At 37.3% G+C, this 25,662-nt stretch overlaps 2 protein-coding genes and 1 long non-coding RNA gene across 4 annotated transcripts; 1 reads left to right on the top strand and 2 right to left on the bottom strand.

Annotated features, from left to right (window-relative positions):
* Window positions 1–133: 133 nt before the first annotated feature.
* Window positions 134–25,656, bottom strand: LOC132159888 (uncharacterized). 2 transcript variants are annotated; one of them, XR_009437914.1, is made up of 4 exons: window positions 25,551–25,656; window positions 15,069–15,244; window positions 1,305–2,246; window positions 134–859 (listed from the first exon to the last, which is right to left on the bottom strand). It is a non-coding gene; the product is annotated as an uncharacterized LOC132159888 (long non-coding RNA). The 2 variants fall into 2 exon arrangements; XR_009437915.1 differs by having other exon boundaries at window positions 135–859; window positions 15,109–15,244.
* foxq2 (forkhead box Q2) lies at window positions 5,939–8,262 on the bottom strand. The gene is made up of 2 exons (XM_059568704.1): window positions 7,017–8,262; window positions 5,939–6,413 (listed from the first exon to the last, which is right to left on the bottom strand). The coding sequence occupies exons 1-2, from the start codon at window positions 7,398–7,400 to the stop codon at window positions 6,060–6,062; spliced, it is 738 nt and encodes a 245-aa protein (XP_059424687.1). The 5' UTR covers window positions 7,401–8,262; the 3' UTR covers window positions 5,939–6,059.
* On the top strand, window positions 11,620–23,321 carry pias4a (protein inhibitor of activated STAT, 4a). The gene is made up of 11 exons (XM_059569535.1): window positions 11,620–11,770; window positions 13,182–13,563; window positions 13,672–13,756; window positions 14,386–14,427; window positions 14,516–14,606; window positions 14,862–14,990; window positions 15,088–15,193; window positions 16,036–16,109; window positions 21,274–21,434; window positions 21,511–21,662; window positions 22,210–23,321. Exons 1-11 carry the CDS (start codon window positions 11,744–11,746, stop codon window positions 22,476–22,478), a joined length of 1,518 nt encoding a protein of 505 aa, XP_059425518.1. The 5' UTR covers window positions 11,620–11,743; the 3' UTR covers window positions 22,479–23,321.
* Window positions 25,657–25,662: the final 6 nt, after the last annotated feature.

The following is a 25,662-nucleotide window of genomic DNA, read 5'->3' as shown; positions in this document are numbered from 1 at the left end:
ACAAAATTCAGGGACAAATTCCCAACAGTAAACGGCTGCTGCATTCTGTTTATAACGTACTGACACAAATTTCTAAAGATTTTCATCGCTCACTTTGTCGCGTCTGGTTTAGTTCTTACCATACAGTAATCGCGAACTGTTGCTATGGTTACCTGTTCAGACTGTTCATGCGCATCTGTTTTTTACTAAGATCCGGCGCGGATGTTTGCTTGAATGTGCGCATCTTCCGGTGTCTTCACTTCCAGTTATTTTACCTGCATAAAAGCCATCCAGTGTTTTGCTTTATGTTGCAAACTGCTATTTGCTACACCATTGTTTCATTTATTACCATAATCATAAACACAAGCACAAATCGTTTTACCACTTTCTCCACTTTGTTAGCCTGTTAATGTCTATAGGCTACGCTATGAACAGGTATAGCACATTCGTAGAAAAAGGCTTACCTCTGCTTTGCAAAATAACGTGGATATTAACACAATTCAACCTTATACATTTTTTTTTTTAAATTATTATCAAAACGTTGTTTAGGAAAGCTATGCACACTTTAATGTTAATATGTACTCATATGTTAAAAATAATACATAAAAACAATCAAATATTAACCAACAGAAACTGGAGTAACAGACAACCACCAAATAAGCAGTAAACACGGCTGTTTTAATAAGATGGAGAGAAGGAACCAAATTGATGGTAGTGTCAGTGGGGTCAGGAGCTTAATGTCAGTGCTAGAAGGTGAAAGGTCACAGCTCCTATTAAAATACCTTTTAAGAGTCCTTCAGAGATCTTATGCAATAGCAGTGGGTTCACCGGAGGTTGTTAACCCGCTCATGAGGGATGCTTCCTTCGAATATATTTTGACCTGCGGTAGGTAAATGAGAATGTAGAAATGTTGGTCAAGTTAAAGCCCTTTCCAAGGTCTTTTGCATGCAATAGAAATTCGCCTCAGTCAAACAAATTACTTTATATGACTAAATGGGCCTAAATAAGTTAGATTCAGCTGTTGTTTCTTATGCTTCAACTTAAACGGGTTTAAACAATGTTATATCATTATTTAGTGTAGCTCGAATTTCTTTTAGGTCATATTCAACAGTATTCAATCTGAAAAAGAGCAATATGTCAGTAATATAAGCAACACTAATGGACAACATGTAACTTGAACCACTGCCTTCCACTATCACTGCTTTTGTATAATTAATTAACACATGTAATAGATGCAAGCCAAGGACACTGTAATGTAAAACATGAATAAATATTCTTTTTAATATGCCTAACTGTAATAACAGGTACCTGCATCAAATACTAACCGTCACTGAACCTGGTGTCTTTGTTAGGGATGTTCCTCCAGCTCTACCAGCAATCTACGTCCACCTTCACCTCTGCACCCCCTTTATCCTCCTCTATCGCTTTCTCTCCATCTTCTCTTAACTCATCTTCCCCCATCCTACCCTTCTATCAGTCCATGACCATTACGCTCATAAATCAATATTGACAACCCATCATCCGAAGGATGAATTAGGGGACTGTGGATGGCTATAGTCATGTGACTGGCAGATTTTACATTATGTTTCGGCCATTTAGTTGACGCCATTATGCACAGCGACTTGGAATGAGGTCCTTTCAATGCGAGACTGAGGAAGAAGACACATTACCATCTTTAAAAGCACTTCATTGCCGTTTCTCTTCAACTCATAAAGAACGAGGTGTGAAAGAAATGAATAGGCCGCTTGGTGATGCAAAGCAGATACCGTAGCTCTTACAAGAAGTTTCATACAAACACACACACACCCACACATTCACGCGGAGGGAATATGATCGATTCTACGTTTTCTGTTTTCACAAGAGTGTTCCAGTGCATTCATCCGCCACACAATCAACTGCTCACACTGATGGATTGAGATCATGTCTGTGTGTATTTGTTGGAAATAGAGAAAGTACAGTCTTTTAGTTAGGCTTACTGAAGGACAAGGCACACAAATGAAAATATGTGGGATGGTAAGAGAGCCAATCACAGAAGTGCTTTCATCGCCCTCTGGCCACTCCTGACCTCTTGACCCTGGCCATGACCCGTTAGACCAAAGGTTACCCTCAGGGGTCAAAAAGGATCACAGGCGAGCAGGACCAAGCGTTGTTGCCATGGAAACCACTGGAGATAGATGACGATTGGGAGGTAGAGGGGAGATCATGGTGCTTGCCAAGGTCCTCTTTGTTTCATTGTCCAGTGGTTTTGTTGGTTTAGGATCCCCCTGCTGGACAGAAACAGTTGGATTAAGGTTGAAAACTGAATCAGAAGGTCATTCGTTGCAGTTTATTTTTTTCCAGGTTAGGAAAGTACATTGTCAGTTAGACTGTTTTCTTAATTAGGCCTCGTGATACGGTGAGAAGAACTGGTTTTAAGATGAAGGCTCAACAAACACATAAGTGTGGTGTAGTTTCATCTTATTTTTAAACGCGGACCTACATTATTTCCTGTGAACGCGCGAGACTTCCGGTTCTTGAGCCGCTATAACTAAATAACAAGAATAACAAAGAGCAGTAGGCCTAAAGTGTAAAACTATTTTGTTTTTTTAATTAGGCCTATTATAAATGTAATTAACACATTAACAAACATCTATTTGAAACATCAAGCAGCATAACGAACTTTTGTATAGCTAAATGGAAATGGCTGACACCTGACCACTCTTTAGTGAAAAATACGGTGAATATTAAATGCTGTGAGTAGAAGGAAAGTGAGATTATTCTGCCACCTAGTGGTTAGATTGTTTTTAGATACAATACATTCGTTAATATAGGGTTTTCCTGTCCTCATCCACTAAAACGAAGCTGAAAGCTGCCAACAAGAGCATCCAAAACAATGATACAATCTGTAACTGTAACTGTAACTTATCAAGCTAAATAGAAAAAAAGCTTCCCCATGCACTGTATGTTAGTGAACATTCTGTTGCAACAAGTTTGGTATCCAAAATAACAATAACAACAACAACAAAACTCAGAATCCAGATCTGTACAATGGGAAGCCTTCGGTGTCTGATGATCTGGGGTAAGTCTGTCTTAACCAAACTGTGCTGACCGTGAGCCGCTGCACAGTTAATCACCAGGGAGCAGAAAGCTTTGGCACCATAAAGGCGTTTGATCAAATCAGCTTTGGAATGCTGCATTGGACTAAAACCGAGGCCAGAATGCTTTGATCGGCCTTTGCCCCACGACTCATCTCTTCTTGCCCCACTGTCCGTTAATCAGGCCCCCGTCTCCGGCGTTAATCTCCGCCCCCCTCCAGTCCTCTCCCATGTACCTAATTAGATTAAGGGGATCAACACACCAAGCACTGCTCCACAGTTTTAATAGGGTTGAGGGAACAGGCTTTTTATTCGAATGCGAAGATGAACAAGTCAGTAACACATGCATGTGGCCCTTTACCAGAGATGCAGTGAGTCAAACTTGTGTATGCACTTGCACTGTAAGCTTCATTGCTATTGTGGTGAAACTGCATCATTATAGCAATGGCGTTTTATCTTAAATCTTAGCCAAAATTAATTGTAAAAGGACAATGGGAAAAGACTGATATTCACTTTGTTTAAATGAGATGGAGAGAGAGACAGAGAGAGAGTGCAAACTGCAACCTGTTCAACAGCTTGTATCTTATAAGCATAAGGCACGAATATGCAAGAGTATTAACATCCTAAAGCTGTCAAAGGCAAGAGGATTAAATGCCGAGGACCAGAATTAAGCAAATTAATGCAAGAAAAGAAAGATTTGGTCAAGAAAATTTAATTAGATGACTTTGTAAGAGTGATAATTGCTTAAAAACCTTCTAATTATGCCTCAGAACAATTATGCATGTATATAGCTGAAAAATTGTTCTCATTAAATTTTCCCAATAAAATATATTCAAAACTGATATATAAATATATTTTTAACTGTTTAAATAGTATTTATAAAAATCTAAATGTTCTAATAATATTTTAATGCATTTAGAAGTAAACTACATACTAAGGATCTTATATAAAATATCTCAAATATAAATAAAATAAATAATTTTTTATTAAATAATGAAGTATTTAAATATTAAAATAATAAAGATGTTTAAATCCAACCTACTTATCATTATCAGGAGAATTAGGTGATATCTTAATATATATATCTTAATGATATCTTATTATTATTATATATATATACATTAAAAACACACACACACACACACACACACACACACACACACACACGTGAACCTGGATCACAAAATCAGTCTTAAGTGTCAATTTTTCGAAATTGAGATTTATATGTCATCTAAAAGCTGAATAAATAAGTCTCCATTGATGTATTGTTTATTAGGATCATACAATATTTGGCCGAGATACAATTATTTGAAAATCTGGAATCTGCGGGTGTAAAAAAATCTAAATACTGAGAAAATAAACTTTTAAGTTGTCCAAATTAATTCTTAGCAATGCATATTACTAATCACAAATTAAGTTTTGATATATTTACAGTAGGACATTGACAAAATATCTTCATGGAACATGAACTTTACTTAATACCCTAATGATTTTTGGCATAAAAGAAATATTGATCATTTGGACCCATACAATGTATTTTTGGCTATTGCTACAAATACACCCCAGTGACTTGACTGGTTTTGTGCTCCAGGGTCACATATACTATCTCGAACGGTTTTACCAATCACGATATCTAGATTGGATTTAAATATCATTATTATTCATTATTTTAAAACAGTACTCTCGTTATGACATTATCATTAAGACAAATGTCAAAAAAGAATTTGGATGAGTACCCTACATCTGTAATCAATTTAAATAATTCAAATTGTCTTCATTTTATCTTTTTGAAAGTGAAGTGGGACGAGTGCCGTCTTTCTGAAGCTGGCAGGAATTAGAGACCGATTTGAAAGAATGTAAACCAAAATCATATTAGCCACTAATTATTCCAGATCCAGATGACTCACGTTGGCTCACGACCCTCTTGTGCTCGAGTTAATGCAGTTTTGAGGCTTCATCTTGCCCCACACTGGCCTGCCTCATCCCTCCCTCCATATTCTCCAGCAGCAGTGTAGGTCCTCACCCGAAGAACACTTACCAGATTACGCTGTGTGATAAGCTTCCTATTTTTCGAAACTGCATGGAGATTTATGGGATTATCTGGGTTCTTATCCCGGAGTCGGCTTTGGGCAGCCTGCCGAAATCTCTTAAAGGACTAAAGATTTGGCTTCTGAGCTCTTCTGTCTAATTATTATCTGGAGTGGCCGCAGCCGTGAAGAATGTGTTCACTTTTTACACCATGCGCAATGTGCTCCCAAAGAGATGCTCGCACACCAACACGCTTGATGAGAAATTAAACGGTATTATTGTATTACTGGTCTTAAGAATCAGTTCTGTTGCAATCTAAGATTTCCCACTGGTCTGTTTAAGTGCACAAGGAGTTTCTATCTTCCTTATGGACCTCATTAGATAAAACTCTAAAAGCATTTTTTCAAATGAATTTTATTTGACTTAATTTTGGTTTGTTTATTCCAGGTTGTGTATATAATGTTGATTTACACAAAAAAGTATTGAGGCACTAACAATGGAAGTAAATGGGGGCTAATTTGTAAACATTAAAAATGTATATGTGTTCCAATATGATCTTACTGTAAAAAAAAAAAACTATATATTGCCATAAACACTAATGTGTCTGTTGAAATGATTTAAACAGCTTGATAGCAATACACAAGTTATAACAAAAGAGTTAATGTAAGTGCTTGTCTAAATGATATGCCTCACATAAAAAAAAAACGGCCCTTTCATTGCAAGTGCCTCATCGAAACCTCTTTTTTTTTTTTTAAATGAGTGACAAGTGGAAATTATCTTTTGTAGTAATAAACATTATGTCCCAATATTCTACTGAACCTGGAATATTCCTTTAAGAAAGTGCAATGAATAAAAAAAATCCAACACTTTGTAAATACTTTTTACCAAATTTATTCATTTTCATTTTACGAACAGTTTTGAACTTGGCTTACAAAATATGTACAATTCATTTTCCAACACATTTGAGTGTAGATGCGGTCATATCAGTCCATGAAGGGACGGTCTGCGGTGTGTCTGAAGTGCAGCCCAGTTCCAGTACACTCCGGGAGAGAAGCTAATCAATTGGTGCGTCGGTGGACAACACCAACATGGTGACCGTTTCAGGTGGCCGAGGCTTTGGTAATGCGCAGGTAGAGCGAAGGGCAGCTGTCCTGTCACTCTGCGGATCCTTCTCCGGGCCCGGCGCCGGTGGTAGTCCCCGTTAGAGAAGTCTTGAAAGTTGGCTGGATGAATAGCCCAGAAATGGCCCTTGCCATTATCACTGCGACCGGCTTTGATGAAGCACTCGTTCAAAGAGAGATTGTGTCTGACGCTGTTTCTCCAGTTCTTGTCCTGTTTAAAGAGTAGAGAATGTGAATTCGGACTCAACTGAAAGTCAGACACGATACTTCGACTTAATAATGAAAACGAGTTCTCAGAGTTGGACTACAATATTTCGCAAATCTGACCAACATTTTGATGTCACGACTCTCAAATTCACCGGAAGTCAAAACTTTTTACAGATAAAATCCATATTATTTAAGATTTCACCAGATTGTGGGATTCGGAATCTTAATGTAAAATCCTGTGACAGATAAAGATCCAAATATAAGGCTTTGTCAGATCGCAAATTCAAAATGTTTGTTCTAGTTGGTTTCTTTTCTTTCTTTGTGCAGTAGGTCTTCTGAAGAAGCGCTTTGCCAATTCTGAAAAGTTTTGTAGAGTTTTGAGCACTTCAAATAATGTTTAAACATTGCATTCAAGAGCTACTGTTTGGTTAAATACAAATGGGAAGTAATGGGAAGAAGTCCCAAGGATGTCACTAAGAAGTATGTTGGTGAACATCTTGAAAATCTTTGACTTTTTGACAGATTTGTGCAGAATTGCTCAACCTAACCACAACTTCCAGACAGAACTCTTTGAGGAAGCTTAATTGCTTTGATGAAGATACAATACCTTGCTTTTGAAGTAAGGATAGTGATCCATGATCCACTGGTAAATATCACACAGCAGGAGCTTCTTTTCATCTGAATCCAGGATGGCCATGGAAATGAGGGCGATGTAGGACTGCGCTGGCTTCTCATCCGTTCCTTCACTCTTCAGATTTGTCTTCTCGTGTTCCTCTTCACATCCGTTGTCTTCATTTTCCTGGTCCTCTGATTTTTCGCTACTCTGTTCCGAGAGAGATGCGTTGACTGTGCTTTGAAGCCCTTCAGATGGAGGGCTATCTTCCTCTGGTTCTGGCCTCTCATCGTTGCGTCCTTTGTTGTACAAAAGATAGTCAATAGTGAACTGAAGTCCCAGTTGTTCTCGATTGCTGCGGCATGCGTTGTCCTCCATTTCTGTATTGTTAGATCTTGGAATCTGTGGCTTAGTGGTCAAAAATCCGGTTTTTGGATCCCACTTTATAACATGTTGTCCTGGTTCCAGTTTCTTTGTCTTTCCTCGTGTGTTCCGTCTTTTCAAGAAGTGCTGGTAAAGATTAGTCCAACAAACGATTAATTTGGTAGCAGATGTGACGTCAGTCTCTGAGGCATGCGTGAATCGAGTAAACAGGTAAATGTGTTCGTTAAGTTGTGTGTTTGTTCGTTTAGCCACCTGTTCGGAAAAACAGCACCACCACCAGTTGCAAATCTTCCAAGAAAGCCTCCTTCTGGAAAGACTTCTCTTGCAATAACTAGAGCTTTAACGGCACTTAATTTAAATGCTCCGCATATTTAACCACGTAATTAGAAGAAAAGTGGGGTACAAGAGAGTTAGAGGCAGGGGGTCTAATTGAGGGGGATTATTTTTTATAAAACCAAGCAAATCTTTGTAATTACAAGAGATTACACAGATTAATGTATTTGATTAATGTAAATTGTCTTGGGTGGTGGCTGCAGTGATACAGCATGACCTCTGGGTGCAGTGCTTATCCTGTTTGGGACTAACACAAAAGCATTGTGCATTTTAGTTTACTGGAACTTCAAAATGTGAAAATATTTTTTTTTAACAATCAGATTTTATGCACTAATGTCAAGATAAAAAAAGAAAATTACTAATTACGTGGTATCTATATATTTATAATAAACAATTTTTATTGTGTTAAATCTTTTAAGTTCAAGATTAAGATACTGTGCGTTACAGCAAGAGACATTTGATACTACCATTTTATTTAATTCCAAACAACAAAGTTGTGTTTTTAGAAAGTATTTCCTAATAAAAAAAAATTTAAATAAAAAAAACCTCAATAGGACATATGTCTCTTTTTTCTATTTATTAAATTTTTTCCTATGTATTATTAGTTTTTTCTTTAAGTCGGTTTGTAAAATATAATGTAATACTTTTTCAAATAATTGCAAAATTTTAAACAATTATTTCTGTTAATATGAAATTCGTTTTCACCATAAAATAAATTATGAAATATGATATAATATATTAATATATCAAATGTATATAACATTTCAACATATTAATAATAATAATTAATGGTGAATAATAATTAACTGATTAATAATAATACTTTTTTTAATTAAACTCAAAAATGAAAACAAAAATTTTCAAATGGTTAAAAAATAACTCAATATGAAATCTAGTTTCAAAATCAATTACAAAATATAATATATTACAATATAAAAGTGTCTACTGAATAAAAAATAATAGAAAAACATAAGTACACATGTTTATGTTTATTAATATAAACATTTCCAGTTATATCAATAAATGTAAATACTATGTTTAATACTATGTTTTTCAGTTTCTATTATCATTCAACCAACTTGCTCTTGTAGGCCTGGTGCTAATTTTACTAACTATTTTAAGATTTAAGACTCACACAAGTACTCACAGGACGTTGCATAATAGTACAGCACATAACAGAAGTGAAACAGGATTCTAAGGTATCTCATTATTTGTTTCAGTTTATATATATATATGTAAAATACCATCTGTATTTTCTCTTTTGCTCCAGTATTTAGTTTATTTGCTTTATTTGCTTTATTATTAAGTGTTGTACTGTAAACACTTGAACCAAGATTTGGATTCTGTATAATAAAACTTGGCAAATCAAATCTTCAGTTGTAAAATATTGTGAATTTAGATACCACATGTGAACAAGCATGCTGTATTGGTTTCAGATGATCCAAATGAGTGCCCTTAAAGACTGTGTCAATTAGTTCATTATCTGTCTTATGGAGGTAGTGATTGGATTACATGTGAAACTGTGTTCCTGTTAAAGCCACTGTTAGTCTGCTTGTTTGTCTGCTGTTGACCTAACACTTAAGCTGCCAAAAATACTACTGGAAACAATGTAATGTTCTCTCTCAAAAGGTAGGAGAGTTTGGACACCTGGGCTACAGCATATCACTATGAGTCACATGCATATTTGACTTAAAATAACTGCAAGAACACACACACACACACACACACACACACTCCTCCTTATTAGGGATATATGCAGTCCTGTAATGGGAATCAATGGTTAATCCAAAGTTTTTTGTACAGTGCTTTTCATAATACAACTAAAGAAAAGAAAAGAAAAGATTATAGTGTTTTGTGGAATAGATTATAGTTGTTGTTGACTGGTCTTTTCTCCAGAAACATGTAAATGCTTTTAATGTGTGATTTGTATGTGCCTTTAACACAGTTTCAACCCACAAAGACAATGCTGCTGAATATTAATGCAAGGTTATTCTAGAATATCATTTCATTTTTTTATATATATATATATGAAATATTTCATATTCATCATACTTGTGTATACTGTTTTATGAATTTTTGCTTGGGTAAACTGATGTATCATTTATTTTACTTTAAATATATTTACAGATTTTGAAATTTTGTTACTTCTCTTCATTGCTATTTATGTCTGATTAGAAAAGTAAGCACAATGCTTTCTTTTCAATCGCTCTTTTTTTTATAAGTGCATGTACAATTTATTAATGTTTTCTGAAATTGAATAAAGGGCGATATAAAAATAAGTTTAAAATTTATGTTTACATGCAAAAATCCAACAGAAAAGTTATTATAAACTATTAATTATTTAAAAAAATACTATTAAAATTGCAATTAATAAAAAATGTATAAACACTCACAATAAAACAATGTTTTAATGAAAAATAGCCTACATAATCATGTTTTTCCACCTGCCTGAATGCAAAAAGCAACAGGCTCTGTAGCTTTAACAGATCTTCCCTTAAAAACACTCTGAAATTCGTCCCATGAAAAGTGAGTTAACATGGATTTTATGGAAGAACAGGTGGAATATAATCACTGTCAGCTTTACGGATCAATGTCTTAAATAACCCTGGGGTAGACTTTTGCTGGAGCCAAACCTAATTTGGTTACTTCATCTGTATTGCTAGCTTGTAATTGAGCAAATTGTCATCCTATATTAGTAAATCTATACATTTCAGTTGTTGCCGTCGTTTTTATTTTTTATTTGACTTCTTGAAACTTTAAAACCACATTTAAAGACAACTTTTGTGAAGTCGTTCAGAGGCAAACCATTGTCGGACAGCAGCGCCATCTTCTGCCAAACCTGAACACGTTGTTTCCTCAAAGAAAGTTTCACCAATTATTAAAGTTCGCTCATCTTTTAATGAGCTTACGTTGTTTAAAAACCCAACTTTCTTTCTTCAGTGAGACACAAAAAAAGAAATGTAGGCATACTCCGTCTCCATTCACTTTCATAGTATGATTTTCTGTTCAATTAAGTGAAAGGAATGAGGATGTAATTCTGCTTAACATCTCTATTTGTGTTCCACGGAAGAAAGAAAGCCAAACGGGTTTGATTCAACAAGTAGGGCTAAACTTGCTTTCCCTAAAAAAAAATATAATAATAAAGAAAATTAGTATGAGGTTACAGTATGACTTGTGGATACAGGTTCAACATGATAAAAATGCTATTATTTTGTTTTAATATATGTATACTATATTGATCGTTGGTTTATTAGTGTGTGTAAGGAACAATGTACCTGTTTATTTCCTAGTTCTGCCTTATTTTTAGCTCAGTTATTGACCTCAAACATGCTCTGATCCCCTCCCCCACCACACACAATAAAGAAAAACACGGGCTGGAGTTTCCTGGGGATTGTGGATTCAGTCTCGTGCGGATTTTCCAGACCGGTAAACCCAAACGTCCTCAAGGAACAAGTGTGTTCGTTGTAATATATTTAACAATACATAGTTAATATACGTCGAAATTGTTTTAGTGTGCTTCTGTAGTAATTTTAGTGCTGAAAATACACAAAGCATTCAGAGCTCAATATAGTGGTTTTTTACAACTCGTGAAGTGGATTTTCCTGCGCGGAATGGATCGATGGGAGCCATGCGCTCCTGTTCCACTTGTCGCGGGAAACCCACCTCTCGCATCACATCTGAATGCAAAACGCAATGTGCTTTCGCTCTTGCGCCAGACTATTAAACTGGGCAAATCAGACTGTGAAGTTAAGGCGACGGTGGGTAGGTTTTCAAGCACCAGAGGCCTATCAAAAAGGATAGACCTTGCCTCAAACACTCTTTTTTTTTAATGCACTGTCCCTTTTAAAGCTCGCCGTCATGCCTCTTCGCAAACGACCCCGCCTACTTATGGAGAAACCGTCGTGCTGATTGGACAACGGCGGCAGTCTCCGAACGCCTTCTCGGCTTCTCATTGGCCAGCCGCTGCCTTTCGCTCCAGGCTCTCGCGGGGCTGCTGTGCGAAGATGGCGGCCGAACTGGTTGAAGCGATGGTGAGTAGATGAGATTTGTAAAAATAGTGAAAGTAAAAGGAACCTTGGGAGTCAGACGCGGTGCTAATTAAAACAACTTGAGTTCAGTTACATACTCTTGTATTCTGTGCTCATTCAGGATAAGTGGCAGTCTGTAAAGTGTGTTGGCAATTTGTCTATGTGTATATGTGAATGGTTGGGTCTCAAAATCCAGTGAGCTGTCTATGTATCCAACATATTTGGCGCGTTCTAACGTTAAATTCGAATTTCTGAACGTTCCGAATGTACATTTGGTGTCCAAAACGCAGTTTGGCTAGACAGCTCACCAGGCTTTGAGACCAAATCTAGGATGTCTGTGTGTGTGTGTGTGTGTGTGTGTGTGTGTGTGTGTGCGCGCGTGCGAGGGCGCACTGCCTGTGGAAATTAATGATTAGTCTGCACAATGCAAAAATAACAAAACACGCTGTCTTTTCAAATCCCAAGTGCCTTTTCTCCATGTAGCTGTTAAAATAAACTCAATCCCACACTTTCCAGTGCTGTAGGTTAATGTTAAGCTATATATCCACATGCACAATTGATGCATGTGGGTTGCTAGAAAAGATGGATCATTTTCATTTGCGCAATATCGTTTTACTACTGAACACCGGCATGTACTCGCATCCATGCTGATATTCATTACTACAGCATGCTTATGAGTGTGCTCTGACTCTTATTGTTTTAGCTGTTTTGCTGAACTGTGTAGTGTTTATATGGAGAGTGTCACTGGCCTGCATGGGTTCAGTCATGGTGAACTAGAGATTGAGCTCATTTAGAAGCTAGAGGATTGGTTTGCCATTGCATTTGGAAAGTCAAAGCAATATAAACAACTTTTTAAAAGTATTCAGGATTTTTAGTAGTTTTTAAATTTTAGTGGATTCTGTCACTTGAAGCAACTTTATGTACACATACTATAGAGAAGACGAATATTTGTTGCGGAAGTTATGTACAATAAACATTTCAATTGGAATTTATGGCTGTTAATGCATCTATTTAGACTCGCATATAATCGCATACACCAGTGGGACAGTGTTTTTGTGTTTTTTTTTGAGTTGTTGTAATCTGCAAAGACAAATGGTCAACCAAGAAGATTCCGACCAACCAATAAGACATTCAGCTACAATTTGATGGTGCTCAACTTGGACAGAGTATTCTGCTGAGCAACAGGGACTATCAAATAAAGAATCCAGACTTGGCTTCCTTGTATTCTTCTATTTGGTGTTTATTGACTGACTTTTATATGACAAGTGGTTTAGAAACAGAAGTGCGCAGAGCTGCTTCGTGTACCTGTTAGCAGCTGTATGTCAAACCTACAACCTTTTGATTGATAACCCATATATTGAACTCCAATCAATTTTCCCGTTTCTCATTCCCTTGGGTTGTTTTGTCTCTTCAGAACATGGTGAAGAGTTTCCGGGTGTCTGATCTGCAGACGCTGCTGGCCTCAATGGGCCGCAGTAAAAGCGGATTGAAGCAGGACTTAGTGGGAAGAGCTCTTAGGCTTGTGCAGACCGAATACAGTCCGGAGCTGCTAAAGAACGTTCGACAGCTCTACGAGACGCGCTTCCCCAAATCCTCGGCCTGGCTGGCGGCCCGGCGGCCTGAGTCTGTGCCCGTAAACTACCCTGCCCTTAACTCCTCGCCCAGAGGCACGGCCCAGGGCACAGACTACCTCAACAACATCCCCAAGCCAACGCCGCCTCCTGCAGCAGAAGTCAAATTGGTGCCACTGCCATTCTACCACAACCTAGAAACACTGCTGCCACCCACAGAACTGAGTGAGTCCCATTAACATAAATCAATAATAGTCCAATTATAATAGGTGTTTCTAGCCGATGAGAAGGAAAAACTTCATGAGCTAATTCTGTTTTTGCCACTCTTTGCAGTCGTTCAGAACAGTGAGAAGCTGCAAGAGAGTCATTGCGTTTTTGAGTTGACACCAAGTCAAGTGGAACAGATCCGAAACTCCAGGTATGAAATGTACAAGTCATCTTGCTAATTGGTGGATTTATTTAGCAGTCAATCGATGGGCGATAATAAGAATGCTGATGTTTAGGAAATCAGGGTGTATTGTTAATATACAAGTAATGTAATTTAATGACAGATAATGAGCAGGCCTGTGTGGATGATGAGTGTGCGAACAGATATTCACAGACGCCCAGCCCAACATTCACGTTTCAACATGGCCTCACTTTTTCTTTCATTTATTATTTTGGCTACGGTTATTTATAATTAATAACATATCTTATGTATGAGGATTTAGAAATAGATATACAACTTTATTAAAAAAAAAAAAAAGTCTATTTTTTCATTAGCAGTAACAACTTGAAATGATACAGCTGTAAAGTCAAATATTTATGCTAGAAGTTCCAGTAAGAATTATTTTTTTTAAATCACGATTAATTCCATTAGAGACAATCCCACAGGTTTTTTAAATATACCATTATTATTTATTGGCAATTACTTATCTCAAAATATCCAAATATCAGTCAATGAGTCTACCTGCCTTTTTTTCTTTTTTTTTTTTGAAAATACAAAAGGATATAAAGCATCTCTAATTGTATTTACTCCCAATGTTTTTTGTACCTGCTCATGCACAGTGAACTTCGCCCAGGAATGAAATCAGTTCAAGTGGTTCTCAGGTACGTCATTCAGCTAAATCATGTCTGTTGATCACGTTTTGGTGACAGAGATGAATTAATTGCATGCTAACATGTCCTTTTCTTCTAGAATCTGCTACACGGACTCTATCGGTGTTCAGGAGGACCAGTATCCTCCCAATATTGCTGTGAAAGTGAATCAGTCCTACTGTCATGTACCGGTAAGTGTTGTGAATTTGATTAGGCTGAAAGAACAGGGAGTGTGGTGGTTTCACCACTCAGGATGATCGTAAATCTAAACCACTTTATATAAATAAACTTTTAAGCATTTTCTTAGCATCACATAAGCAGGCCACCAGCATTATTTAAAAAAATTAGAATTAACTTTCTGAATGCGTCGGTTGTGGGTTAAATGTTGTTTTTTTAGAATGTTGTGAATTAGGAATTTGATTTATTTATTACTTCTTTTTGTTCAGGGTTACTATCCCTCCAATAAACCGGGTGTTGAGCCACGTCGGCCCTGTCGACCCGTCAACATCACGCCATGGTTACACCTCTCCACTGTCACTAACAGAGTCACCATCACATGGGGCAACTTTGGAAAGGTACAGAGACTTCATACAAAGAGCTATTGGTATTGATGACTGAACACGTTAGATGAAGTTGAGTGTGTTGTTGCTGACCGCTGTGTTTTGGATGCAGCGGTACTCTGTGGCTGTGTACCTGGTGAGGGTGTTCACATCTGGAGAGCTCTTCAACCAGCTGAAGCATTGCTCAGTCGAGAGTCCCGATCGTTGTCGCGAACGCAGTGAGTTTCTCACCTTGAACAAACATTGCATGATCAGTGGTTACACTTAATCTTGTAAGTGAAACAAACAAACAAAAACATTTGCATATGTTTTTTTGTATTTTCAGGCTTTTAATAAAATTATTAATTAACAAAAGAAGTGGTATACTGTAATGGTTCCTTGCTTTCACCACCTTCATTAATTAATGTTTTTCATAAAGGAAGCTTTAAACCATTTGCTATGTGGCAGTTTAAATTCCTGCTAAAGAGTCAGGTTATATATAAACACTAAACCCTATTTATTTGAATAATACATTCAAAACTGTGGGATCAGCACGGTGTTTTGTTTTTTTAAAGAAATTAATACTTTTGTTCTGTTGTTGTGCACTTTCTGCACAAAAAAACCAAACAAACAGTTTTTAGCATAGATTATATAAAATGTTAAAGCAGCAAATCAGCATATTAAGAATGATTTCTGAAGGATAATGTTAAACTGAAGACTGGAGTAATGATGCTGAAAAATCAACTTTATTATCACAGGAATAAATTACATTACAACTAAATATATTAAAATTGAAAACTTCTCATTTTATTTAAATATTTTGCAATATTACTTTATTTTCAATTGTATGAATATGCATATGAAGAGGTTTTGCAAACTTGTATAAATCATGTATCATGTTTTTTTTTGTTTTGTGTTAGCTGTATTTTTTTTAGTTCTTATTATTTTATCAAAACAAGTCAACTGCAGTTTGATATTAATTGGAATACAGGATAAAAAAAACATGATTATTGAACATGAACGCTTCATATACACTTGGCATAAAAATTCTATTGAAACATTTTTATTTGTATGTACACAGTTCAAGACAAGCTACGTTTTGATCCTGAAAGTGAGATTGCTACTACAGGACTGCGAGTGTCCCTCATCTGTCCTGTAAGTGTCCTGTTTTTGTCTTTAGCTGCTCTTCCACCGAAATTACCTGGAACAATTTGTCCCAGGGACTCCACCCCTCCTAACCTAGACCTGTTACAGTCTGTGTTTCCACCGCAGTCTAAAATACTGAAAAGACTAGGCAAATAGTCTGGTGACGTAGGTCTCAATAACCAAGTATGCAAATTTCTGACTTGTATCCTCGGGCCGAGGCAAGTCGGGTAATTCTGCAAACAGCAGCGTAGGCTACATGATTACATCAGTCAACTCGCCTTGGCTACTGCAATTTTCCTCATTGTATTTACAGTAAGATGAAATGTAAAGTGAAGTTTTTGCTAAGGTCGCCACTTGCAACCTGGGGTCTCATTTCTAAACGTTGCGTATGCACAAAATAGGCATAGAAATTGCGTACGCAATTTTTTTACGCACACATTGGGATTTATAAAAAATAAACTTGGCGTAAATATGTACGCACCGAACGGACATTATAAACCATGCGTACAAACTCTTTCATGGAGTGAGAAAATTAATGTAAAGTAAAAATGACTTTAAACTCTGTTTTCATGTCGATATACACATTTACATTAAATACTCCACTCGCATTAAAAGAGATTAACACTGAAATTACATAATTTTACAAACAACATAATTGCATAATTTCACTAACAATAAACAATTTTCCTGTAACGTTATTTTTTATTAAAGCGAGGAGTGCTATAGGTGCACAATAATTAATCTTTAAACTATAGACCACATATAATGAGATATTTTAGCGAGAACAATGATTGATGATGCGCACTTACTGTGATATTATGACGGACACTGCTGGATTACTGTACAACCACAGCTGCACGGAGGTGTTAATGCTGTGTAGTCACCTCTACAACATTATGAAAAATTCCACTATATTTGAAGGACATAACTAGGAGAAAACGGTAAGATTTGCACGTTTCCTTTTTACAATACTTCGTCAGAATCAGACAATACAATGCAATAAATATGCAGTTATCTGTTTCCACTAAAATAGCTAAAATATGTTTATCTTATCAGCAAGACTGCATGCATTTACAACCCAAATTCCGGAAAAAATGGGACGTTTTTTAAATTTTAATAAAATGAAAACTAAAGGAATTTCAAATCACATGAGCCAATATTTTATTCACAATAGAACATAGATAACGTAGCAAATGTTTAAACTGAGAAATTTTACACTTTTATCCACTTAATTAGCTCATTTAAAATTTAATGCCTGCTACAGGTCTCAAAAAAGTTGGCACGGGGGCAACAAATGGCTAAAAAAGCAAGCAGTTTTGAAAAGATTCAGCTGGGAGAACATCTAGTGATTAAGTTAATTGATATCAGGTCTGTAACATGATTAGCTATAAAAGCTTTGTCTTAGAGAAGCAGAGTCTCTCAGAAGTAAAGATGGGCAGAGGCTCTCCAATCTGTGAAAGACTGCGTAAAAAAATTGTGGAAAACTTTAAAAACAATGTTCCTCAACGTCAAATTGCAAAGGCTTTGCAAATCTTATCATCTACAGTGCATAACATCATCAAAAGATTCAGAGAAACTGGAGAAATCTCTGTGCGTAAGGGACAAGGCCGGAGACCTTTATTGGATGCCCGTGGTCTTCGGGCTCTCAGACGACACTGCATCACTCATCGGCATGATTGTGTCAATGACATTACTAAATGGGCTCAGGAATACTTTCAGAAACCACTGTCGGTAAACACAATCCGCCGTGCCATCAGCAGATGCCAACTAAAGCTGCAAAAATCATGCAAAAAGGAAGCCATATGTGAACATGGTCCAGAAGCGCCGTCGTGTCCTGTGGGCCAAGGCTCATTTAAAATGGACTATTTCAAAGTGGAATAGTGTTTTATGGTCAGACGAGTCCAAATTTGACTTTCTTGTTGGAAATCACGGACGCCGTGTCCTCCGGGCTAAAGAGGAGGGAGACCTTCCAGCATGTTATCAGCGTTCAGTTCAAAAGCCAGCATCTCTGATGGTATGGGGGTGCATAAGTGCATACGGTATGGGCAGCTTGCATGTTTTGGAAGGCTCTGTGAATGCTGAAAGGTATATAAAGGTTTTAGAGCAACATATGCTTCCCTCCAAACAACGTCTATTTCAGGGAAGGCCTTGTTTATTTCAGCAGGACAATGCAAAACCACATACTGCAGCTATAACAACAGCATGGCTTCGTCGTAGAAGAGTCCGGGTGCTAACCTGGCCTGCCTGCAGTCCAGATCTTTCACCTATAGAGAACATTTGGCGCATCATTAAACGAAAAATACATCAAAGACGACCACGAACTCTTCAGCAGCTGGAAATCTATATAAGGCAAGAATGGGACCAAATTCCAACAGCAAAACTCCAGCAACTCATAGCCTCAATGCCCAGACGTCTTCAAACTGTTTTGAAAAGAAAAGGAGATGCTACACCATGGTAAACATGCCCCGTCCCAACTATTTTGAGACCTGTAGCAGAAATCAAAATTGAAATGAGCTCATTTTGTGCATAAAATTGTAAACTTTCTCAGTTTAAACATTTGCTATGTTATCTATGTTCTATTGTGAATAAAATATTGGTTCATGTGATTTGAAAGTCTTTGAAAGTTTTCATTTTATTCAAATTTAAAAAACGTCCCAACTTTTCCGGAATTCGGGTTGTAATTTAAAATAATCGAAATTCTATTTGGCCAGTGTAAACGAATGAGATCATCTAAAATATCTGAGAACTATTTGAAACTGTTTTGTTTTTATGGATATTTTCAGGTATTTATTCTAAAACATAGAAGGGATACTATTTCCCTACTGTCTCTGTGTAAAACATGGTGTCACGTGCATGGGAATTCGCATGGAAATGATATGTAGATGAGGTTATGCATAGTATAAGAAGGCGTTGTAAGCTCCATATATGGTAATTTCGGGGAGGAAATGAGGCGGAAATGCACGTACGCACAATCTACCCCTGATTGGGATTTATATAGAGATTTTTGCGCAGGTTCTGGCGTGCGCATGGTTTTATAAATCTGGTTTTATAAAACTTTTGGGCGTACGCAAAGTCTAGCTGTTGTGCCTACGTAAAATTTTAGGATGAAATCTACGGAGAGCTTTATAAATGAGACCCCAGGCCTATATATTTACATGTTATAACTTAAAATTTGCATGTAATGCCTTTTTTCCTTATTGTTTTGCGATCACATCATTTGCTATGTTCACATATTAAACCAAAACAATGCTCATCAAAGTTTTAATGGAAAAACAGTCCTCCTCTCTGATAAACACAGCTCAGTTTAGCAGCACACAAGAGATCGAAATGACGTAAGAAGTGAACAGAAAAGCAGCGTCTATACTTGAACAAACTACAACAGGTAAAGCTGTCAGCTGTGTGGATATTGGCAATATCGTTAACCATTCTTGTTTATAATCATAATATGGCTTCTTATCAAGATCTTAGTACTTTGCTGTGTTCTGTTAATGCGTGGACTTCATTATTTGAAGTGCACTTGCCGTCCAGTAATCACAAAAAGCTTTGTTACTTTTTAATAAACAAAGTATCTGCTTTAAAATGATTCTAAATTCATTATGAAATGCAAACAATAAATAATTTTTTTGCCGCTCTTTAATGCGGCAGGCGCGATCGCTTTAGCTCCTCAGTTCAAGCGTCAAGTAACCCATTGAATCCTTCTCTTTACTACTAGAGTACAGAATGAACATGAATTGACATCAAAATGTAGGCTATTTTGTAAGAGAGCCTACAGTACAAATGACTGAACTGTCTCATGTAAAAGCTAATTCAGTGTTTCAAACTGCGGAAAAATGTAAAGCTTGTAAACATAATATACATTTACCTCAGAATTCCCATTCGGTGTCCATAAGCTCATCAGTCAGCTAGAAAAATAACAAAAAATAGCATTTTGCTATATTTATGTGCTTGCATTTTCATATTTTTACTTGAAAGTGTGAAAGACATACACTCTTAAAAATAAAGGTGCGTAAAATGTTCTTCACAGAACCATTTTTGGTTCCACAAAGAACCATTCAGTTCTTTAAAAAAACATCTCTTTCTCAACTTTTTATAATCTGAAGAACATTCTTTCGCCACAAAGAAACTTTTGTGTAACGTAAAGGTTCTTGAGATGTTAAAGACTCTTTATGAAACCATTTAGGGAAAAAAAGGTTCTTCTATGGCATCGTGAAATGCCATGGAATGCTCATTTTTAAGAGTGTATGACAACATTTACAGGATGCATTGAGGAGTGCACACTCAGTGGCCAACTGATGTTACAGATAATGAACTGTTCTTTCTGACTGTTTATTTCAAGTTGGAAAAGACATTTAATTCCCACTTTAAGTGAACCTTAGTTACCAGGTCATCTACAAGATGGATAAAAATGTTGATTAAGTCAAGAAAAGATTGAAATTATTTATGATTAAAATGATTTAAATGAATTGAAATTCTGTGTTACCTAAAAAAATAATTTGGCACCTAAGTTTTTTTTCTTTTAGGAGCCAATGGCTCCTTACTTGATTTTTTTTGTTTGGAGCCCTGAGGTAGTAGTATAATGAAGAGATAGTTTAGTAGAATAAAGACCAAAGATTACCTATTAGATGTACCCAATACATATTATATCTTTTGTTTAATGACTACAGAGACATCAGAGCCAGCAGCAAATGTCAGAAGGACTAGCCAAGTTGAGGCTGCTCTCATCAGTAAACATGAGCACTGAGCTCCTGCTGATCGCGCGGAGCTCATGTCTCCGAAACTGGCCAAAAACATTTTTAAATAGGCGCCTTAGCAAATAGCCTTTTAAATAGGCTGTCTTAATAAATAAACCACTGATTTGAGTTTTAAACTAAATTCTCACCTGAAATACTTTTTACAACTACGTTTCATGTCACAATAAGTATATTTTGAAAATTATGCAAATATATGGTGGCTGAAATACAATGCAGCTTGAACTCAACCAATCAGCATGTTTAGCACCCAAGTCCCGCCCCTAAATGTTCAGAACTTTGAAAAAGTACGATCTCGCCAGCAGGGAATCTCTGATGGGGAAAATCTTTAACCGGAACTTTATTTAGATCCTGGTTCCTGCGGTGGAAACAGGGCTTTTTATGTGGAATGAGATTTGGATTTAATACGTGTCTTTTCAATGCAGCTGGTAAAGATGAGACTTGGAGTGCCATGTCGAGTGCTCACCTGCGCCCACCTGCAGTGTTTCGACGCTGTCTTCTTCCTGCAAATGAATGAAAAGAAACCCACATGGACCTGCCCTGTTTGCGACAAACCTGCGCCCTTTGAGCTTCTAACTATTGATGGGTAAGGCACCGTTACTCGGATCCCTTGCTTCTAACAGACTCTGGAAGTAAAACTCACCAAACGTGACTCATTTCAGGTTGCTGTCTGAGATCCTTAAAGAGACGCCGGAGGATGTGGAGGAGATCGAGTATTTGACTGATGGCTCATGGAGGCCAATCAGGGACGACAAAGAGAAGGAAAGAGAGCGGGAAAATAGCCGCACACCTGACTATCCTGTGGTGGATATATGTAAGAAAGTTTTCTTCCTTCTGAAATATGACCCTGGACCACAAAACCAGTCACCAGTCGGTTTATACATGATCTGAAAGCTTAATTAATAAGCTTTCCATTGGTGTATGGTTCGTTAGGAGAATATTTAGCCGAGATATAACCATTTGAAAAACTACGTATTGAGAAAATTGCCTTTTAAGCTGCCCAAATGAAGTCCTTAGAAATGTGTATTACTAATCAAAAAATAAGTTTTAAGATATTTATGGTAGGAAATTTACAAAATATGAAATTTATAATTTTGACCCATCCAGTGTATTTTTGGCTATTGCTACAAATATAACCATGCTTTACATTTATGCATTTAGCAGATGCTTTTATCCAAAAAGCAACTTACAGTGCATTCAGGCTATACATTTTTTTTTTTTTTTACCAGTATGGAATGCATACTATATTACTGGTTTTGTGGTCCAGGGTCACAAATTACATTTCAACGCATTTAGCTTGCATAATAATGTATATTTTTAAGTAATTCATGAGAAATAACGGTCCTTAACTTTCATCCAAGGTGTTCCTGAGGCGAACGGCCACTCCCCAGCACACAGCGGCACAAACCAGACTGGCAAGCCTGGATCAGGTGGTGCGTCGTCAGCAACCGGCGGCACCAGCACCGGGTCGGGAGGCGGAGTCGTGGTGGATCTGACTCTGGATGACTCGTCGGATGAAGAAGGAGGGGGCGGAGCTGAGGACAGCGAGGACACGGATGACAGCCAGGACAGCCCCGCCCCTAAACGGGGCAGATATGATTATGACAAAGACCTGGTCACCGCATACTGAGGCCGGCAGGACAATAAGACTAGTTGGGGGGGTGGGATGTAGATGGGATCTGAGCCTTGGAAAGTCAAGAGACGTGTCCCTATGTCCTCTCCCAAATGCAAACACACTCATGCACGCACACAGACATGCACATTCATGCGCTGCTGACCTCTGGAGCAGTCGGGCATCACATTGACAAGCTCGTAGATGCCCTGCAAAGCCATTCCCAATCATTCACTGCATCTTAATATTATATTCTCCCTTTAAAGACCATGGACGAGTAACACCACCTTCAGTTCTACTCCTATCATCCTCGAATTCCTCTCCACAATGTGTTCTGACAGGTTTAACCATCCTGGGCATTTAAGATCTTGCCGGTTTTAGTTTTATACGGAGCTGTTCAGGCCTTCAAAACATTGTGAGACAAGCCACAGTATGTCAAAAACCTTCATTCCTTCGGGCTGAGATCATCCAACCCTTTGCAACCTGTTTAGAGGCGTTTTCTGTTAGTCCTCCACATAGGATGTTTGTTAGGTGTTTGTTTTAATGATTTGGAGACATTACTGATGAAATTTCCAACTCAATTTTATTTATTTTTTGTCCACAGAAGTTGACAAGCTACCTCAGTCTAACAGCGAACTTGACCAGAGGTTTTTTTTTTAGTTTTGTTTTCAATCCCTTTTTGTTTTCATGTGCAGCAACACTGGAGAGGCCTCATGCATTGCTCTTTATTTTGTGCTTTCCCATTTAGGCATCATATTAAAAACGGTTCTGACTCGAGCAAAGAGTTTCTGTTCAAGTCTGTCGGTCAGCTAGTGTGTACTGACTGAATATAGAGTGCTAATCAACACTCGGTTCACAAACCATGACGTTTTGACATAGACTCCTTCTGCGATGCTTGTCAGCGAGTAAATAGTGTATGAATGTAATGTTATTTCTGATCATTTCATAGAAAATTGCTGTCTGTACAAGGCTGCTGGAGTCATGATTACTGATAAATGAGTTGGAAGAGAGGACAAAGAGTGGTTTTAGGTTTCTTTTAGACACGACTGTAGTGCATGATTAGGTTTATCAAGCAGGGGAGCTGACGTTGTTGGCAAAATAGCTAAAATTGATTTGCCTGAACTTAAAACCAATTTTTTTTTCTCACTTTACAATTACCATTTTTCTTCCTGAGTTTAGATGAATGGCTGATTTGTTTGAGCCCATTGTCTGGAGGATGTTTGTGTTCATTTCAGCCGGTCGAGTTGACATTTGCATATTGTTTTGTGGACTCCACAGCAGGCGCAGATTTGACATGCTCTTTAATTTGTTGTTAGAACGTGTATTTATTGATTTAACAGTTTTTGCCTCTTATTTGAATTAAGTTTGGTGTTTTTGTGCTTCTAATGAGGCGTTTCGCAGCAATCTCGCGTGTTTCCAGCATGTTGCTTTGTGATTGTAGATAACGCTGTGTCCTCTCGCTGTTGTACGTGCACATTCAGCCATTTCCAACAGTCCCAAAACAAGGGGGCTTAGTCAGGACTATGCAGACTTGACCTAAACCTCGGAAGAACTAAACTCCCGCTAAACGACCAAACACAAAAAGGCACATCCAGACGGCTGATCTGTTGAGGAGGACTCAGGGATGACGCGTTCTACTTTTTCTTCTCAGTCAAACTTGACACTCGAACCAGGTTCCAGCATCGTGTACAATATTTCTTTCACCGTCAGGTCGCGTAGGGCAGTCTAGGTTTCTGGTCTGGAAATTAAGATGTACTATTCAAGGCATATGAATATTGCTGTATATAGCATATTTTGGTGTCCTTCCAAGGTTTCAGAGAAAATCCTTGTACTAAGCTTACTAATGGTCGGTTAATTTTTTTTTTTTCTTCATACTTTTTTCCAAGTAATCCTGAATTCTGACTTGAATACTCAGTACTGTATCCTATCTGTGGCTGGGAATTTCTCAAAATAATAATGCCACCATGAAGGGTTAAATTACTTGTGATTTGTCTTCCATCTTCTCTTCACGATAGCCCAATTTTTTTGTTTCCCCCTTTTACTGCAGTTGACCGTTTCACCTAATAAGCCCTTATAGTAGTATGTTCCCCTAAACTTGTCCACACTTTTGTGATTTTTCACATTTAAGGTAAGAAACTTCTTAAACCGACTTCCATCTTTAGAAGCCTAGAACGATCTATTAGATGTGGATAAAATGTACATTTGCTTACAATGAGAAGATAAATGGATGGTGATCGATGACGATGTATTACCAGCTCAGAGGTGAAGCCAGGAGAGGCTGAAGAGGGTTTTTTTTTGGGAATGGAGGCATCCCGTCTTATTACAGTGCTTGAGACAGCATGGGCAATGGCTTGCAGTTCTTGATGTAAATGTTTTGTTTGTGTCTTTTATATGTTCATATTAAAAGCCAATAAAAAATAATAATATTTTATCAAGTTTTGAATTGCCTCCAGTTGCTCCAGTGTGTGGGCACAGATTCATTGTTATTGGCTGCTCTCAACCCTTCCTGAAGAAAATGTAAATTGGTGACCTAAAGTGGGATTTGACAACAGGAGCGAATCAGTTGTCCCTGTCTGAACTGTAAAAGCTCTAAAACTTGTCAATTAATGTGTGCAATTAAACTGATTTAAAATAAACCTCTTTCCAGTGATCTTTAAATCTTGGATTCAATGCCATTGATTCATTAAAGAATATTTTTAACACGTATTCCTTAGAAATGTACAATAACATTTGCCCCCCCCCCCACCCCCCACCCCCCGGAGCACCATCATTATGACAGTTAACTTTACTACAATAAAACAGGTTATAAGTACATAAGTATTGATGATTTATTTACTTTGATACCAACCACATTAGAGGTATTTGCATTGGGTATAAATAAGCGTTAAAGACGGTAAAGGATTATAACTAAGTTAAATTTTCTCGTAACGTATATTTTACTGTATGGTCTCCTGTCAAGTTATTTGTCAACTGCACAGTTTACCAGGGTTAACTAACAAATCTCAGACTGCAGAACATTAGTAGTAAGTGTCATATTACAATAAATATGACATGAGGTGCTAAAATATTTCAGAAAATTGTATTTCTTACGTTTTTTTTTGACGACAACTTTCCTTGTGACGGGTTGGTCTTTTTAAGTGACTGTTACTAGTTCACCGCTAGATGTCGTTAATATTCAAATCATCACTCGTCCTTGTGCCAA

This window comes from Carassius carassius, chromosome 16 (genome assembly GCF_963082965.1).
Source record: "Carassius carassius chromosome 16, fCarCar2.1, whole genome shotgun sequence".
NCBI lineage: Eukaryota > Metazoa > Chordata > Actinopteri > Cypriniformes > Cyprinidae > Carassius > Carassius carassius.
The sequence above is the reverse complement of the archived record's forward strand: the minus strand, read 5'-3'. Positions and strand labels throughout refer to the sequence as shown.

What these genes read in the sequence shown, in the direction of transcription:
- foxq2 (XM_059568704.1), bottom strand. Translation starts at nt 7,400, where the DNA reads ATGGAGGACAACGCATGCCGCAGCAATCGAGAACAACTGGGACTTCAG. An exon ending in ATCCTTACTTCAAAAGCAAG is followed by an intron (nt 6,414 to 7,016) that starts GTATTGTATCTT and finishes CTCTTTAAACAG; the next exon opens with GACAAGAACTGGAGAAACAG.
- pias4a (XM_059569535.1), top strand. Translation starts at nt 11,744, where the DNA reads ATGGCGGCCGAACTGGTTGAAGCGATG. An exon ending in AGTCCTACTGTCATGTACCG is followed by an intron (nt 14,607 to 14,861) that starts GTAAGTGTTGTG and finishes CTTTTTGTTCAG; the next exon opens with GGTTACTATCCCTCCAATAA. An exon ending in GAGCTTCTAACTATTGATGG is followed by an intron (nt 21,435 to 21,510) that starts GTAAGGCACCGT and finishes GACTCATTTCAG; the next exon opens with GTTGCTGTCTGAGATCCTTA.